The sequence below is a fragment of the Pavona decussata genome, unplaced genomic scaffold (assembly GCF_977016875.1).
Source record: "Pavona decussata unplaced genomic scaffold, jaPavDecu1.1 SCAFFOLD_62, whole genome shotgun sequence".
Taxonomy (NCBI): Eukaryota; Metazoa; Cnidaria; class Anthozoa; order Scleractinia; family Agariciidae; genus Pavona; species Pavona decussata.
The window spans coordinates 1,253,823-1,270,618 of record NW_028145483.1 but is presented as its reverse complement, the minus strand read 5'-3'; the positions used below and the strand labels follow the sequence as shown (position 1 = coordinate 1,270,618).

The following is a 16,796-nucleotide window of genomic DNA, read 5'->3' as shown; positions in this document are numbered from 1 at the left end:
ATGTCAGGCTCTGCGTAGATATGAGAAAGGCTAACGAGGCTGTAGTACGGGAGCGTCACCCCATACCCACTGTGGACGACATTTTGTACCAACTGAATGGGAGTACGGTGTTTAGTAAGCTGGATCTTAAATGGGGGTTCCACCAGATTGAGTTGGAACAACAGTCTAGAACTATCACCACATTTATTACTCACAAAGGGCTGTATAGATATAAACGCCTAATGTTTGGCATCAGCTCCGCCCCTGAATTGTATCAGTATACTATTCAGCAAGCGCTGGCCAGTTGCGAGGGTGCCTACAACATCCATGACGATATTATCATTCATGGTCGCACAGTTGAAGAACATGACAGTAGGTTGCGAAAGACCCTGAAATGTATCTGTGAGAAGGGACTAACTCTGAACAGGGAGAAGTGTGTATTCGGGATGTCACAGCTTACTTTCATGGGATACTTGCTGTCAAGCAAAGGAATTGGCCCTACAGAGTCACGTGTTGAAGCGGTGGTGCGAGCTAAAGAGCCTGGAAATGCTGAGGAGGTGCGCAGTTTCCTAGGATTAGTGAACTTTAGTGCCAGGTTCATCCCTAATCTAGCAAGTATCACAGAGCCCCTCCGAGCGTTAACAAGGAAGAATGTAACCTTTGTTTGGGGTTCAGAACAACAAACCGCTTTCGACACCTTGAAGAGTAGCCTAGGAAATGCAGAAAGCTTGGCTTACTTTGACAGAAATGCAGAAGAAACAAAGCTTGTCACAGATGCGAGCCCTGTAGGACTTGGAGCGGTGCTAACCCAGGTCCAGCAAGGACAGGAGCGTGTGGTCGCATACGCAAGCCGAAGTTTGACGGATGTCGAGCGTAGATACTCGCAGACAGAAAGAGAGGCGCTGGGTCTTGTATGGGGGTGTAAGAGATTTCACGTCTATCTATATGGGGTGGACTTTACGTTGCTAACAGACCACAAGCCGTTAGAGGTTATCTACTCAACCAGTTCTCACAACTCGGCAAGAATAGAGCGGTGGGTCCTTCGACTTCAACCGTACAGGTTCCGCGTACAGTATGTGCCAGGCAAACAGAACATTGCTGACTCACTTTCACGGCTTACTGGAAAGGACGAATTGAGAATTAGTTCTGATGATACAGAAGAGTTTATTAGGTTTGTAGCAGAAGCCTCAGCACCAGTAGCAATACCCATAAGAAAGATTGAAGAAGAGTCAGCTGTTGATCCAGAAATGTCACGCCTAAGGGAATGCTTCTCAACGGGAGACTGGGACAAAGCCCCGCCACAGTACAAAGCCGTAAGAAATGAACTTTGCACCTTAGGCAAGTTAGTGCTAAGGGGAACAAGACTGCTTATCCCAACAAGCCTACGTCGGAGGGTTTTAGATTTGGCGCACGAGGGCTACGAACGAAAGTTTGGTGGGCTGGAATTGACAAACAAGTAGAAGATCGGTGCAAGACATGTCATAGCTGTCAACTAGTTGGACTGCCCACTCCACCAGCGCCCTTGAAACATACAGAATTCCCTAGCCAACCTTGGATTGAGCTAGCAGCGGATTTGATGGGGCCCTTACCTTCGGGAGAGTATGTATTTGTTGTTGTTGACTATTATAGTCGGTACTTTGAAGTTGACATCCTGACGTCGGTAACATCCACCAAAGTCATTGAAAGCTTGGAGAAGATATTTTGCACTCATGGATTACCACAGTCTCTGAAAACGGATAATGGTCCACAGTTTGTTTCCGAAGAATTTGAGAGGTTCCTAAAGGAGAATGACATAAAGCACAGGACCTCTACTCCATTATGGCCCCAGGCGAATGGGGAGGTTGAACGACAAAATAGAAGCCTGCTTAAAACCCTGAAGATTGCCAAAACAGAAAGGAAGAACCTCTGGACAGAGCTGCGAAAGTTCCTGACAGCCTACAGGACGACACCACATAGTACCACAGGTGTTACGCCAGCCAAACTGTTGTTTAACAGAGAAGTCAGGTCAAAGGTTCCTGAGCTCAGAAAGTCTGGTTGTACCGACAGCGAGGCAAGGGACAAAGATGCCGAGATGAAACAGTCTACAACTGACTATGCGGACAAGAAGAGGAGAGCCCAAGTGAGTGATCTAGAACTCGGGGATCAAGTCCTATTGAAGCAGAAGAAAGAAAACAAGTTGTCAACCACGTTTGAAGGCGTCCCTTACAATGTTAGTGGGAGGTATGGGAGCGAAGTTGTTGTAACGTCACCTGAAGGCGTCAACTACAGGAGAAATGTAACTGATGCGAAGAAGTACCTGAGAGAGGCTGAGACCACAGAGAAACAAGCCACTGGACATGATGCCATAGAAGAAAGTGTCACAAAACAGATAGCAGAGCAACCAGGGAGACAAACCAAAGAAAAGAAGCCACCAGAGTACTTAAATGACTATGAGGTGTACAGACTAGGCTGAACTTTTGAACACTTTGAAGTGTTACCAAGTTGAACTTATTGATGTGTTGTGTTGAACTACAAGATGTACGGACTATACTTAACTTTTGAACACTTTGGAACATTATCAAGTTAAGCCTATTGAGATGTGCTGAACATTTTGAACAATCTGCTTTGAACAGATACATTGAATGATTCATCTGAACTCATTGGACAGTTTATATTGATTTGACGTTGTTGTACTATTGAAGCTCTATTTCTTAGGGGAAGAGGGGTTGTAGTGTATGCCGGGATACTCACAAGATTATTATAGGATAGGAGCCTGAGAGAATCTGTAATGTCGGTTCATGTTAAGTTTGATCTCGTGGATTAAATCCGGTTCAATCAACTGATTTGCTTGAATGCGTGTTTACAAAGTCTACACTGTATGTCTGTGAGTATTGCGCCATTTCGCACTTGTCGCTTGAGATATTAGACCCTTGTCCTACTTCATAGATTTTTCCATTTGTATATAGAGCCGGAATCAAAGATAAGTTTAGATTGAAAATGTATGAGCTTTATTTTTTCTGTTTTATCTTCTGTTTCAGCCGCTAAATGTCCGTAGTTGGACGTAGGCCTCCCCTATTGATCTTCACTGGACCACGTTTTACGCGACACGGTGTCAGTGCTTTAGGAAACTATCTAGGGTGTTCCTCCAGCTCTTCCTTGGTCTTCCTCGGTTCCTTGTGTGTCCCTGGGGCGTCCTGGACGTAATGCGGGTTCTCCAACGGTTATCTGATTTTCTCGCTACATGACCAGCCCAATTCCATTTGAGTTTGCATATCATTTTCATGATATCTCGTACTTTGTTTTTTCCACGTATCCATTGGGCTGTTTTACGATCTCGTCATGTAATGTTCGATATGATCCTCATGGGCTCTCTACATAGTTCTGAGTTTCAAGGTTTGTTGTTTTGTAAGATTCCAGGTCTCAGATCCGTAGGTAACTCTGTAGGCTTTATTAATTATCGTTAAATTTTTAAAATCTCAAGCTAATAAACAGCAAAACTGTTTGAATTTTGTCCTTCACTGCTTTTTTTACTTTATAGATTTTTCTAGTTGTAGAGAAACAGATTTAAAGACGAGTTTAAATTCAAAATGCGTGAGCTTTAGTACTTTTCCTTTTGGGTTTATATGGAAATCTTTAAAATCTTAAGCTGATAGACAACAAATCTGTTTGATTGTGTCCTTCACCGCGTGCCTCACTTCCCTCATTTTCCAGCAGTAGAGGTTTGGATTTAGAGAAGAGCTTAAGTACATTAGAGTAATTGAAAAAAACCATGATACCAGACCAACTGTACTCCATGCACTGTTTGGGTTGGTTAATGCAATGGTAATACTAAGGGGAACATAATATCCAAAATAAGAAAAGTGGACCAAAGCTATGCTAAACACTGTCTTCTTGTACTTTGCTATGTTCAATGGCCGTTCTCCATTCGGTTGACCTTGTTCTTGGTGACCATTTAAGTTGTTTGAGACTTGAGCTTGGTGTTGTCGTAGCCGAAAGTAGATTTTCGTGTAAGAGAAAATTGAAGTTATGAGACAGAGATTTAAAGGAACTAAAGTTATCATAAAAGCAATACGAAAGTTCCAGAAAATAAATACTAATTCGGACGAAATACCAAAAAAAAAAAAAAAACAAATGATTGACACACGGATTCGCCTTAGTGTTACAACTTGTCTGTATCTTAACCCCAGCATGAGTGCGAGAAGCCTGTCCACGCTTATGGCGGTCGATACAAAAATCGATAATCCACACAGAACAAAATTCAAGCCCGTATTTAACTTGGCTATGTAGAAAGGCGTTTTCCAGTTTATTTCTTGTTGGTAACGCAAAAATAACGATGTGGCGTAGAGCGGTTGTGAAATTAGACCGACGCAAAGGTCAGTGACTGTAAGGCATCGAAACAATACTTTTGTTGGTTGATGAAGAAAAGATACTTTGTTAAGAGCGACTAGAATCAGAACATTTCCCAGGGAAGTGGTAATGGCTACGCAAAAGTTCAATGCTCGTAGAAATATGGCAATACTTGTTGGTAACGTCCTTATTGTTAATTGGGTAAAAGCGATGCTGTAGTCCCCAAATCCATTTTCTGTAAAATTCTGCAGTTTTAGGACTGTATAAAACGCGAATTTAACAAACCAGCTGCTGCTTTGTTGGCTGAAGTTTGGCTACAAGAAAGCTTGTTTTGATCGTTTGTTATAACTTTTCTCGCGATTCAGTCTGATTAAACTAAACTGTAGGGGCTCTTTCAATTTTCAATGTTTCATTTTAAATTCAAAAACATCAACCGCTTACCTACTAATCGGTAGAAAGGAAATGTCTGCAACGTACTATTGACATATTATTTCAAAGCAAATTAACGGCTGTCAAATGTTAAAGAAAACTATACAAGGCTAAGTTGAACAAGAAGCCAATAGTCTCGTTTAATCCAACACTCTTGTGTATTTTAATTTTGGGGTGTTGTAGCGTGATTTAAGCCTTCTAGTTTTGCGGACAGATAGTCTTGGCAAGATAAAATGCATCGATGAGAAGTTAAGAGGAGAAATTTTCGAATATTTGTCTCGCCCGTTTCGACTTTTCTTCACCCTGATCATTTGTGCTTGGGTTTTTGAGAATGAATAAGCCCTGCCAGTTTAGTATGCAGCATGTATAGTGACATCTCATACCACCAAGGTTGGCAAACATTTGTCTCTAGATTAATGGTTTTCTGTATTGTTTTGTTTCCATTATTATTTTTTGTTGACAGTTCCATTTTTATTATTGTTATTCTCGTTTTTATATCATGGCCATTCCGAACCTGATTCCGGTTAATCGCAGTATTCTGGTGCCGAGTCCATATTCCACCAATTTAAACGAGGACAAGAGACCGTTTGTTGCTCGATTCATTGAATTGCGTTGCCGGAAAACAGTGATGGGTAAACCATTAAAAACATTTATCAGTTACACTCATGGCTGACTTCTAATGAAAGAACATTAATCACTGAGGCAACTGTTGATGGTATATTTTGTCCCATCCTATGGCACTGAAAACCTTGAACAAACTTAAATCCGAATTAACGAGATTTACAGGTACCCATACTACTTTTGGTCTCGTTGCTTAAGCTCGACTCTTCGATAAATGTTAATAGTTGAAATAGCTGTATGCCTGTGAGTATCACGGTATTTCGAACTTGTTGCTTGAGATATTGAGCGCTTGTCTTACTTCATAGATTCTTCTAGTTGTAAATTAAATGAACATTTAATGCGTAATTTAGGAGCAAATTGACTATGTAGTCGAATATATATAACCGTAGAACGTAATCTTTTGAACAACGAAACTGTATGATTGTGTCGTTCACTGCTTGTCTTGTTTCATAGATTTTTCCAGTTGTAGAGCCGATATCAGAGACAAGTTTAAATTCAAAACTGCATGAGCTTTATTACCTTTCCTTAAATCTTTAAAATCTTAAGCTGATAAAAAGCAAAACTGCTTGAATTTTGTCCGTCACAACTTTTTTTACCTTATAGATTTGTTCAGTTATAATGAAACGGATTTAATGACGAGTTTAAATTCAAAATGTGTCAGCTTTATTATGTTTCCTTTTGCGCTTATACGGAAATCTTCGAAATCTGAAGCTGACAATTATGAACAACAAATCTGTTTCATTGTGTCCTTCACCGCTTGCCTCACTTCCCTGATTTTCCAGCAGTAGAGGAATGGGTTTAGAGAAGAGTTTAAGTACATCAGAGTAATTGAAGAAAACCAAACTACCAGACGAACTGTGCTCCATGCACTGTTTGGGTTGGTTAGTGCAACGGTAATACCAAAGGGAACATAACAAGCGACTAACGCAAACTGGACCCACGCTATGCTAAACACTGTCTTCTTGTACTTTGCTATGTTCAATGGCCGTTCTAAATTCGGTTGACCTTGTTCTTGGTGACCATGTAAGTTGTTTTGGACTTGAGTTTGGTGTTGTCGTAGCCGAAAGTAGATCTTTGCGTAGGAGAAAATTGAAATTACAAGACAGACAATTACAAAAACTAAAGCTATCCTCAAAGCAATACGAAAGCTCCAGAAAAAGAATACTAATACAAACGAAGTACCAACAAACCAAAAACAAATGATTAGCACACGGATTCGCCTTAATGTTACAACTTGTCTGTATCTTATCCCCAACATGAGTGCGAGAAGCCTGTCCACGCTAATGGCGGTCGATACAGAAATCGATAATCCACACAGAACAAAACTCAAACCCGTATTTAACTTGGCCATGTAGAAAGACGTTTTCCAGTTTATTTCTTCTGGGTAACGTAAAAATAACGACGTGGCATAGAGCGGTTCTGAAATTAGACCGACGCAAAGGTCAGTGACTGCAAGGCAAAGAAACAACAGTTTTGTTGGTGGATGAAGAGAAGATACTTTGTTAAGAGCGACTAGGATCATAACATTTCCCAGGGAAGTGGTGACGGCGAGGAAAAAGTTCAATGCGGGTAGAAATATGGCAATACTTGCTGGTAACGTGCTTATTGTTAATTGGGTAAAAGCGATATTGAAGTCCCCATATTCATTTTCTGTAAAATTCTCCATTTTTAGGACTGTATAGAACGCGAATTTAACAAACCAGCTGCTGCTTTGTTGGCTGAAGTTTGGCTTCAAGAAAGCTTGTTTTGATCGTCTGTTACAACTTTTCTCGCGATTCAGTCTGATTAAACTAAACTGTAGGAGGTCTTTCAATTTTCAATGTTTCATTTTAAATTCAAAAACATCAACCGCATACCTACTAATCGGTAGAAAGGAAATATCTGCAACGTACTATTGACATATTATTTCAAAGCAAATTTACGACGGCCAAATCTTAGAGAAAACTATACAAGGCTAAGTTGAACAAGAAGCCAATAGTCTCGTTTAATCCAGCACACTTGTGCATTTTAATTTTGGGATGTTGTAGCGTGATTTAAGCCTACTAGTTCTGGGGACTGATAGTCTTGGCAAGAGAAAATGCACCGATGAGAAGTTAAGAGCAGAAATTTTCGAATATTTGTCTCGCCCGTTTCGAATTTTTCTTCACCCTGATCATTCGTGCTTGGGTTTTTGAGAATGAACAAGCCCTGCCAGCTTATAGTATGCAGCATGTTTAGTGACATCTCATACCACCAAAGTTGGCAAGCATTTGTGTCTAGATTAATGGTTTTCTGTATTGTTTTGTTTCCATTTTTGTTGTTGTTGACAGTTCCATTTTTATTATTGTTATTCTCGTTTTTCTCTCATGGCCTTTCCAAACCTGAATCCGGTTAATCCCAGTATTCTGGTGCCGAGTCCATATTCCACCATTTTAAACGAGGACAAGAGACCGTTTGTAGCTCGATTCATTGAATTGCATTGCCGGAAAACAGTGATGGGTAAACCATTAAAAAAATTTATCAGTTACACTCATGGCTGACTCCTAATGAAAGAACATTAATCACTGAGGCAACTGTTGATGGTATATTTTTGTCCCATGCTATGGCACTGAAAACCTTGGACAAACTTAAATCCGAATTAACAAGATTTACAGGTACCCATACTACTCTTCGGTCTCGTCGCTTATGCTCGACTCTCCGACCACGTTCATAATTGAAATAGCTGTATGCCTGTGAGTATCGCGCTATTTCGCACTTGTCGCTTGAGATATTAGGCGCTTGTCTGACTTCATAGATTTTTCCAGTTGTATATAGAGCCGGAATCAAATTAAAGACAAGTTTAAATTCAAAATGCTTGCACTTTGTTACTTATCTTTGTACCTTTAACATCTTAAGCTGATAAACAGCAAAACTGTTTGAATTTTGTCCTTCACTGCTTTTCTTACCTTATAGATTTTTCTAGCTGTAGAGAAACGGATTTAAAGACGAGTTTAAATTCAAAATGCGTGAGCTTTAGTACTTTTCCTTTTGCGGTTATACGGAAATCTTTAAAATCTAAAACTGGTAAAGAACAAATCTGTTTGATTGTGTCCTTCACCGCTTGCCTCACTTCTCTGATTTTCTAGCAGTAGAGGAATGGGTTTAGAGAAGAGTTTAAGTACGTTAGAGTAACTGAAGAAAACCAAGCTACAAGACGAACTTTGCTCCATGCACTGTTTGGGTCGGTTTGTGCAACGGTAATACCAAAGGGAACATAACAAGCGACTAATGTAAACTGGACCCACGCTATGCTAAACACTGTCTTCTTGTACTTTGCTATGTTCAATGGCCGTTCTAAATTCGGTTGACCTTGTTCTTGGTGACCATGTAAGTTGTTTTGGATTTGAGCTTGGTGTTGTCGTAGCCGAAAGTAGATCTTTGCGTAGGAGAAAATTGAAATTACAAGACAGACAATTACAAAAACTAAAGCTATCCTCAAAGCAATACGAAAGCTCCAGAAAAAGAATACTAATTCGGACGAAGTAACAACAAACCAAAAACAAATGATTAGCACACGGATTCGCCTTAATGTTACAACTTGTCTGTATCTTAGCCCCAACATGAGTGCGAGAAGCCTGTCCACGCTTATGGCGGTCGATACAGAAACCGATAATCCACACAGAACAAAACTCAAACCCGTATTTAACTCAGTTGATCATGTAAAAGACGTTTTCAAGTTTATTTCTTCTGGTTAACGCAAAAATAACGACGTGGCGTAGAGCGGTTGTGAAATTAGTCCGACACAAAGGTCAGTGACTGTAAGGCAACGAAACAACAGTTTTGTTGGTGGATGAAGAGAAGATACTTTGTTAAGAGCGACTAGTAACATTTCCCAGGGAAGTGGTGATGGCTAGGCAAACGTTCAATGCTGGTAGAAATATGGCAATTCGTGCTTATTGTTAATTGGGTAAAAGCGATGCTGTAGTCCTCAATTCCATTTTCTGTAAAATTCTCCATTTTTAGGACTGACTGTATAGAACGAGAATTTAACAAACCAGCTGCTGCTTTGTTGGCTGAAGTTTGGCTACAAGAAAGCTTGTTTTGATCGTCTGTTATTACTTTTCACACGATTCAGTCTGATTAAACTAAACTGTAGGAGGTCTTTCAATTTTCAATGTTTCATTTTAAATTCAAAAACATCTACCGCTTACCAACTTATTGGTAGAAAGGAAATATGTGCATCGTACTATTGACATATTATTTCAAAGCAAATTAACGGCGGTCAAATCTTAAAGAAAACTACACAAGGCTAAGTTGAACAAGAAGCCAATAGTCTCGTTTAACCCAGCACTCTTGTGCATTTCAATTTTGGGATGTTGTAGCATGTTTTAAGCCTACTAGTTCTGGGGACAGATAGTCTTGGCAAGAGAAAATGCACCGATGAAAAGTTAAGAGGAGAAATTTTCGAAGATTTGTCTCGCCCGTTTCGACTTTTCTTCACCCTAATCATTTGTGCCTGGGTTTTTGCGAATGAATTAAGCCCTGCCAGCTTAGTATGCTGGTCCCAGTTGTTCAAAGGCCGGATAACGTTATCCGCTGGATAGGCAATCTTCAGCGTCTAAAATATATTTCAGGTTAAATGTTGTCCAAGGTTTTCGTACTAAGCTGTGGTTAGAGAGTGCATATTAGCTTGTTTACAACGAAATACTGAAATCTTTTCACAGATCGAAACTGTCGGATAGTGACTTATCCACTGGATAAAGTTATCCGGCCTTTGAACAACTGGGGCCAGCATGCTTAGTGACATCCTATAGCCTCAAGGTTGAAAAGCATTTGTCTTTAGATTAATGGGTTTTTTTGTTTGTTTTGTTTCCATAATTAGTTTTTGTTGACAGTTCCATTTTCATTATTGTAATTCTCACTTTTATATCACGGCCATTCCGGTTAATTCCAGGATTCTTTTCCCGAGTCCGTATTCCTACATTTTAAACGAGGACAAGAGGGCGTTTGTAGCTCGATTCCTTTAATTTCATTGCAGGAAAACAGTCATGGGTTATCCATTATTAAAATTTATCATTTACGTACAGCTATGGCTGACTCCTAGTTAAAGGATATTAATCAAGCAGGCAACTGTTGATGGTATATTTTGTCCCATCCTATCGAACTGAAAACATTAGACAAAATTAAAGCCGAATTAAAGGGATTAAACAAGGACCAGGTGGTGTTTGTAGCTCGATTCGTTGAATTGCATTGCATTAAAACATTCATGGGTAATCTATTAAAAAATTTATTAGTTACGCTTCTCAAAACCGTTACCCTATTTATGACCAAAATCTGCGATATTCCCTACTCTTTTTATGACCTGACCAAAAATTTGATACTCTTTTTATGACCTGACCCTTAAATCAATATCCTGTTTTAGACCCGCCTTATAATTATTTCACTAGTGCACACCAATGTTAATAAAGGCAATGTTTATCTACTTTTATTTGGTAGGTTACAAGACTGTATGAGCAAAGTTTCCAGCTCAGAATTGCTCACTATAACGCGGGTTTCATAATGTGCCCTCATAACTGCAGAATACATCCTTACCTTATGGTGACTAATATACTATCTATGGGAACAAAACAATAATAAATCATAATGAAGAAGTAGCTTCTTCTAAAAAAAAAACGAATTCAAGACTAGAGTGAAAAAATCGATACCCTATTAATTACTAAAATCGCGGCAAAATGGCTAAAATCGATGACCTATTTATGACCAAAAAGGCTGAAAAACCATACCCTTTGGGGCCGCACATACCTCTATAGCCCATATAAGGGATTATCCCCTCCCCCCGGGGCTCATAGTGGGCATAGGGAATATTTGTTTACAAATAGGATTTTATGTCTTCAATCCGATCTGTTGTTTGTCTTTTTATTCAGTATTGAAGTTTCTTTAGGAATTTTGTTGTATTGTGTGACATAATGTCACGATACCAGGGTCACGGGCTAGGGCCCTGACAATCTATATGGTACCACCCTCTAGCGTTCATGACCTTTGCACCAAGACACGCACCACGTTCGTTAGTGGATTACTTCTGAACGAATTCATCCGCCTTTTATTTTTCCCACCCGCCCTTTGGCCCTGTCCTCTTGTTCTAGTCCTGTGTTTTGGTTGCCCTCAACTTTACTGGGCAAAGTCATTAATGGTTAATTCAGGACAGTAGTAGTCCTTTCGCTGATCTTGTAATGAGGTGGCTATGGGCCGTTGTTCATAGTCATACATTAGTTCAATTTATATAAAAAATAAAAGGGGCTATGAGACTTTTGCTCATAGCCATTTTCACCAAATCATGGTTTGTTTGTTATCCTTTGCCCAGCAAACTGAGCCCGGGACATGCAGCACACAGCAATAATATTTATGTTAGAAGGGATGAAGACATAAAGGGATTTACAGTTACCCATACTACTTTTCTGTCTCGTCATTTAAGCCCGACTCTCCGACAACGTTCATATTTGAAATAGCTGTATGCCTGTGAGTATCGCGTGATTCAGCACTTGTCGCTTGAGATATTAGGCGCTTGTCTGACTCCATAGATTTTTTCAGTTGTATAAAGAGCCGGAATCAAGTTAAAGACAAGTTTAAATTCAAAATGCGTGAGCTTTATTACTTAACTCTGTATCTCTAACATCTTAAGCTGATAAACAGCAAAACTGTTTGAATTTTGTCCTTCACTGCTTTTCTTACTTGATAGATTTTTCCAGTTGCAGAGAAACGGATTTAAAGACGAGTTTAAATTCAAAATGTGTGAGCTTCATTAATGTTTCCTTTTGCGCTTACATGGAAATCTTCGAAATATGAAGCTGACAATTATAAACAACAAACCTATTTGATTGTGTCCTTCACCGCTTGTCTCACTTCTCTGATTTTCCAGCAGTAGAGGAATGGGTTTAGAGAAGAGTTTAAGTACATTAGAGTAATTGAAGAAAACCAACCTACCAGAGGAAATGTGCTCCATGCACTGTTTGGGTTGGTTAGTGCAACGGTAATACCAAAAGGAACATAGCAAGGGACTAACGCAAACTGGACCCATGCTATGCTAAACACTGTCTTCTTGTACTTTGCTATGTTCAATGGCCGTTCTAAATTCGGTTGACTTTGTTCCTGGTGACCATTTAAGTTGTTTTGGACTTGAGCTTGGTGTTGTCGTAGCCGAAAGTAGATCTTCGTGTAAGAGAAATTTGAGATTACGAGAAAGAGAATTACAAGAACTAAAGCTATTCTCAAAGCAATACGAAAGCTCCAGAAAAAGAATACTAATACAAACGAAGTACCAACAAACCAAAAACAAATGATTAGCACACGGATTCGCCTTAATGTTACAACTTGTCTGTATCTTAGCCCCAGCATGAGTGCGAGAAGCCTGTCCACGCTTATGGCGGTCGATACAGAAATCGATAATCCACACAGAACAAAATTCGAACCCGTATTTAATTTGGCTATGTAGAAATAAATTTTCGAGTTTTTTTCTTCTTGGTAATGCAAAAATAACGACATGGCGTAGAGCGGTTGTGAGATTAGACCGACGAAAAAATCAGTGACTGCAAGGCAACGAAACAATAGTTTTGTTGGTGGATGAAGAGAAGTCACTTTGTTAAGAGCGACTAGGATCATAACATTTCCCAGGGAAGTGGTGACGGCGAGGAAAAAGTTCAATGCGGGTAGAAATATGGCAATACTTGCTGGTAACGTGCTTATTGTTAATTGGGTCAAAGCGATATTGAAGTCCCCATATCCATTTTCTGTAAAATTCTCCATTTTTAGGACTGTATAGAACGCGAATTTAACAAACCAGCAACTCTTTTGTTGGCTGAAGTTCGGCTTCAAGAAAGCTTGTTTTGATCGTCTGTTGAAACTTTTCTCGTGATTCAGTCTGATTAAACTAAACTGTCGGAGGTCTTTCAATTTTCAATGTTTCATTTTAAATTCAAAAACATCTACCGATTGCCTACTAATCGGTAGAAAGGAAATATGTGCATCGTATTATTGACATATAATTTCAAAGCAAATTAACGCCGGTCAAATCTTAAAGAAAACTATGCAAGGCTAAGTTGAACAAAAAACCAATAGTCTCGTTTGATCCAGCACTCTTGTTGTGCAGTTTAAATTTGGGATGTTGTAGCGTGATTTAAGCCTACTAGTTCTGGGGACAGATAGTCTTGGCAAGAGAAAATGCACCAATGAAAAGTTAAGAGGAGAAATTTTCGAATATTTTTCTCGCCCGTTTCGACTGTTCTTCACCCTGATCATTTGCGCTTGGGTTTTTGAGAATGATTTAAAGTGCTACTACGATCAAAACTTCATGTCACGTATGAAACAAACATACGTTCTTCACAGCTTATCCGATGTGGCTGTACCTGTCTTGGTCACTGAAATGAAGTTTGGGCCCCGCAAATTGAAAATATTGAGCCTTGAAAAGTGGTGTTTTCGAGTCCGCCATTATGAATTTATGTTCCAGTGAGCCCGTGGTATGAAAGTGATTGGAGTTGCGGTATTTTTATTCAAACCTATTGTGTTTTTGTCGTGACGTAATACTCTCAAGCGAGTACTGTAGTTCTCCTTCTGGCGACGAATTTGACCACAGAAAGCTCTCCTGGATCGTCTGTGCATGATATAGGCAATGGAAATGACGAAGTCATGACTCTGTAGAGCTAGTTCCGTCTGAAGAAGAGGCAGCCGAATAAGTTCAGCAGCTAGCTCTTTGCTACAAGAGGAGGAAGAGCAGACTTTGCTGAGTCGTTCATCTCTCGGGTAAGATATTAGAGATAGAGATTAATATTTAGATGTGTTATTTGCTGTATTAACAAAACAGGCAAGCTTTAAAAGTGTGGTGCCTGAGAATCCGCAACAATTTCAGCTGACTACTAGTCAGTTCATTCCCCGGAGGGAGGCTACCGGAGACTCAGTTGAATTGAAATCGAAGTCAAGTTTAGGTTTTTAGCTTTACTTTCGAAAGTTTGCCTTGGTGTTAAATTAGAGTGCACAGTGAAGTTTCGGTTCCGAGCAAGCTTACTGTTTTTGCGCTTTTTTACCACGGAAAAGGAATATATATTGTAGTGAAAAGCTCTGTACAATGACTTGAATTTCAGCTGATCGCTCCCTTGTAATTGATGCTAAGTTTCCTCTTGGTTCAATATTTTCTCAGATGCAAATGTTCAAATTGCTCCCTTGAGCGACTTACCAAGCCTGGAGAGTGCTGGTGCTGCATGGACATCATTGTATACAGATTTGAATAAGTACAGTAATCAATAAACAAATAAATTTGCAAGGCAACAACAATTTGCAATGATTTGTTTTCTTCCCTTGCATCATCCTGAACAATGTAATAGTAACAGTCTTTTCTGTGTACATATATTTTTGTAAGGTGCCCTACATCAGGTTAAACAACACTGCACTAGATGCGTTAAACTACTGAAGAAATGAATAGCTTTATAAATGAAAATTTATTAACATCCTTTCTGGTAACAAGCATCCACCTAGGCAAATGGGGGGAGGAAAAGTAGGAATTTTGCAAATATAGATTGAAAACAATATTCTTGGGAGTTAAAGTTTGTGATTCAGGTATTAATTGAAAATTTTTTGCTTATTCTAATGAAGGGTCAAATCAACCTAACAACAAACATCCTTTGTCCTACATGTCTAAGGGCAAACCCCCAAGCAAGTCTTGATGAGTTTCATACACTGTTGCTGTGGTAACAGTTCTTGATACTTTCACTTTTGGTGCAGTGAGAGTTGGGCAAATGCATGCTACCAAAAATGTAGTAAAGTTGAGACTGTTGTGTGCCACCTTTGATTTTTTTCTCAAATGTAGATTCAATTTCATTTGTACAACAACAAATTTATTGGTGAAACAAGATTCTGGCACTCTTTTTCAAACGAACATAAAAATAAAATTATTAATGTACTGCAGACAATGAACCATAGACCTTATTCCAAAATAGCTACCATATTAATATTTTTTTGTTTATATTCAAATTAGTATTTCTTTAAAACCACACCAAAAGAAAAAACATTTGAATTCTGGTTGCTATACATGGCTCAGGAATGTCTGTGCTTCAGCTCCCTATTAGCAGGGAGCAGGGGGCAGAAGGGGGGGGGGGGGGGAGGTGGAGGGTCATGAAAAAATAAGCAGTGAGAAACAGAGGGTCACATAAATGTATGCTCTTGTGATCATAATTTATAGTATGACAGGAAGAGCGAGTCATATATATAAGACAAAATAAAATTTGTTAATTTAAGTCATTATTTAACAAAAGCAAGACAAGTATTAAAGTATTAATGTAAAGGAAATGTCTAGCATAATGGAGTTACATGATGTCAATGGGCTCTATAGATGATTTGAATTATGTTGGGGTAAAATGGTTCCAGTAAGTAACTTACAGTTTGCCTCCATTCTTGTTTTCTTTGTCTGGTATTTGAGCTACATTGTACTACCTGTTCAGGGGGAGGGTCATGAAATTTCATTTGCATCGCTATGGAGGGTCACATCATTTTCATTGCTCAATTTAAAATCTCCACCTCACTCCCTCCCTCCCCACTAATTTCTGACCAGTCCCTAAAACAGAAGCCTATGTAATGGAAAGAGTTACAAAGAGGAGGCATGATGAATGGAGAGAAAAGAGTTTTTTTATTGATTCTATTTGTCAACTGTTGGTTGAGGACAAAAGATCAAGAAAAGCCCTCGAGGAAGGTCAGTGCTCTTCAACTGCTAGTTAAGGAGGAGCACTGGCCTTTTCTTGGCTGTCCATATTTTTCACATGTTGTGCTCTGCAAGGCTTGTTTTGGCCTGTATTTAATAGTAAGAGCTGGGTTTTGAAGTTGTTGCAACTCAGCGTCTGAAAAATAAATCAAAATTTAAAATACATTACCAATTGAACCTAATTGATAAGAAACAACTGAATGTGAGGTTTTCTTAAAACCTTCCTTAAACCAAAAATTCAAACTATTTCTTCAAGAAAACTACTTAAAAGAAAGAAGCAACCCTTTTGTAAACGCCAAAGACCACCTTATCCAAAGCTGAGTGAACATGGATAATTTAAGTTGTTTTCTTCGCGTTTGTTTGCACAGTTTTGCCACAAGCTTTATTTGCACAAGCAAAGTCAACACAAGCTTACTCTTATCGCACTGAGATGTTTTGGAAATGCTTCGGAGGGAAAAGCTAGTTCCGAGAGCTAGTTGCACTTACATTATTTACTCGTTCATTCAAAGTTTGGTACTTTAGAAACGCAATATAAAATGTGTATAAAAATTTGTGACTGCTATTTGTATGGGTGCTGAACAAGGTATCGAGGAATCACCAAAGATAAAAACAATATTCACACATTTCGCCCACTCATGACATAAGCTTACCTTTCACCGCGCTTTCTCCTTCAGAGATTTTTTTCAGGTTCACGATCTCCTGATCGCTTACCCTTTTCAAAAGATCCAGGTTTAATTTGTGT

At 39.2% G+C, this 16,796-nt stretch overlaps 3 protein-coding genes and 1 long non-coding RNA gene across 4 annotated transcripts in view; 1 reads left to right on the top strand and 3 right to left on the bottom strand.

Annotated features, from left to right (window-relative positions):
* LOC146478892 (uncharacterized) overlaps positions 1-16,796 on the top strand; it is a 314,457-nt gene that overhangs the window by 81,483 nt on the left and 216,178 nt on the right. The gene's annotated exons all lie outside the window — the stretch shown is intronic.
* The window catches only part of LOC146478900 (uncharacterized), a 121,950-nt gene that overhangs the window by 26,180 nt on the left and 78,974 nt on the right, over positions 1-16,796 (bottom strand). The window lies entirely within an intron of this gene.
* On the bottom strand, positions 5,898-7,058 carry LOC146478906 (melanocyte-stimulating hormone receptor-like). The gene has a single exon (XM_085111544.1). It carries the CDS (start codon positions 7,019-7,021, stop codon positions 6,074-6,076), a length of 948 nt encoding a protein of 315 aa, XP_084967670.1. The 5' UTR covers positions 7,022-7,058; the 3' UTR covers positions 5,898-6,073.
* LOC146478905 (melanocyte-stimulating hormone receptor-like) lies at positions 12,181-13,113 on the bottom strand. Its single transcript, XM_085111655.1, has one exon. The coding sequence runs from the start codon at positions 13,111-13,113 to the stop codon at positions 12,181-12,183; it is 933 nt and encodes a 310-aa protein (XP_084967781.1).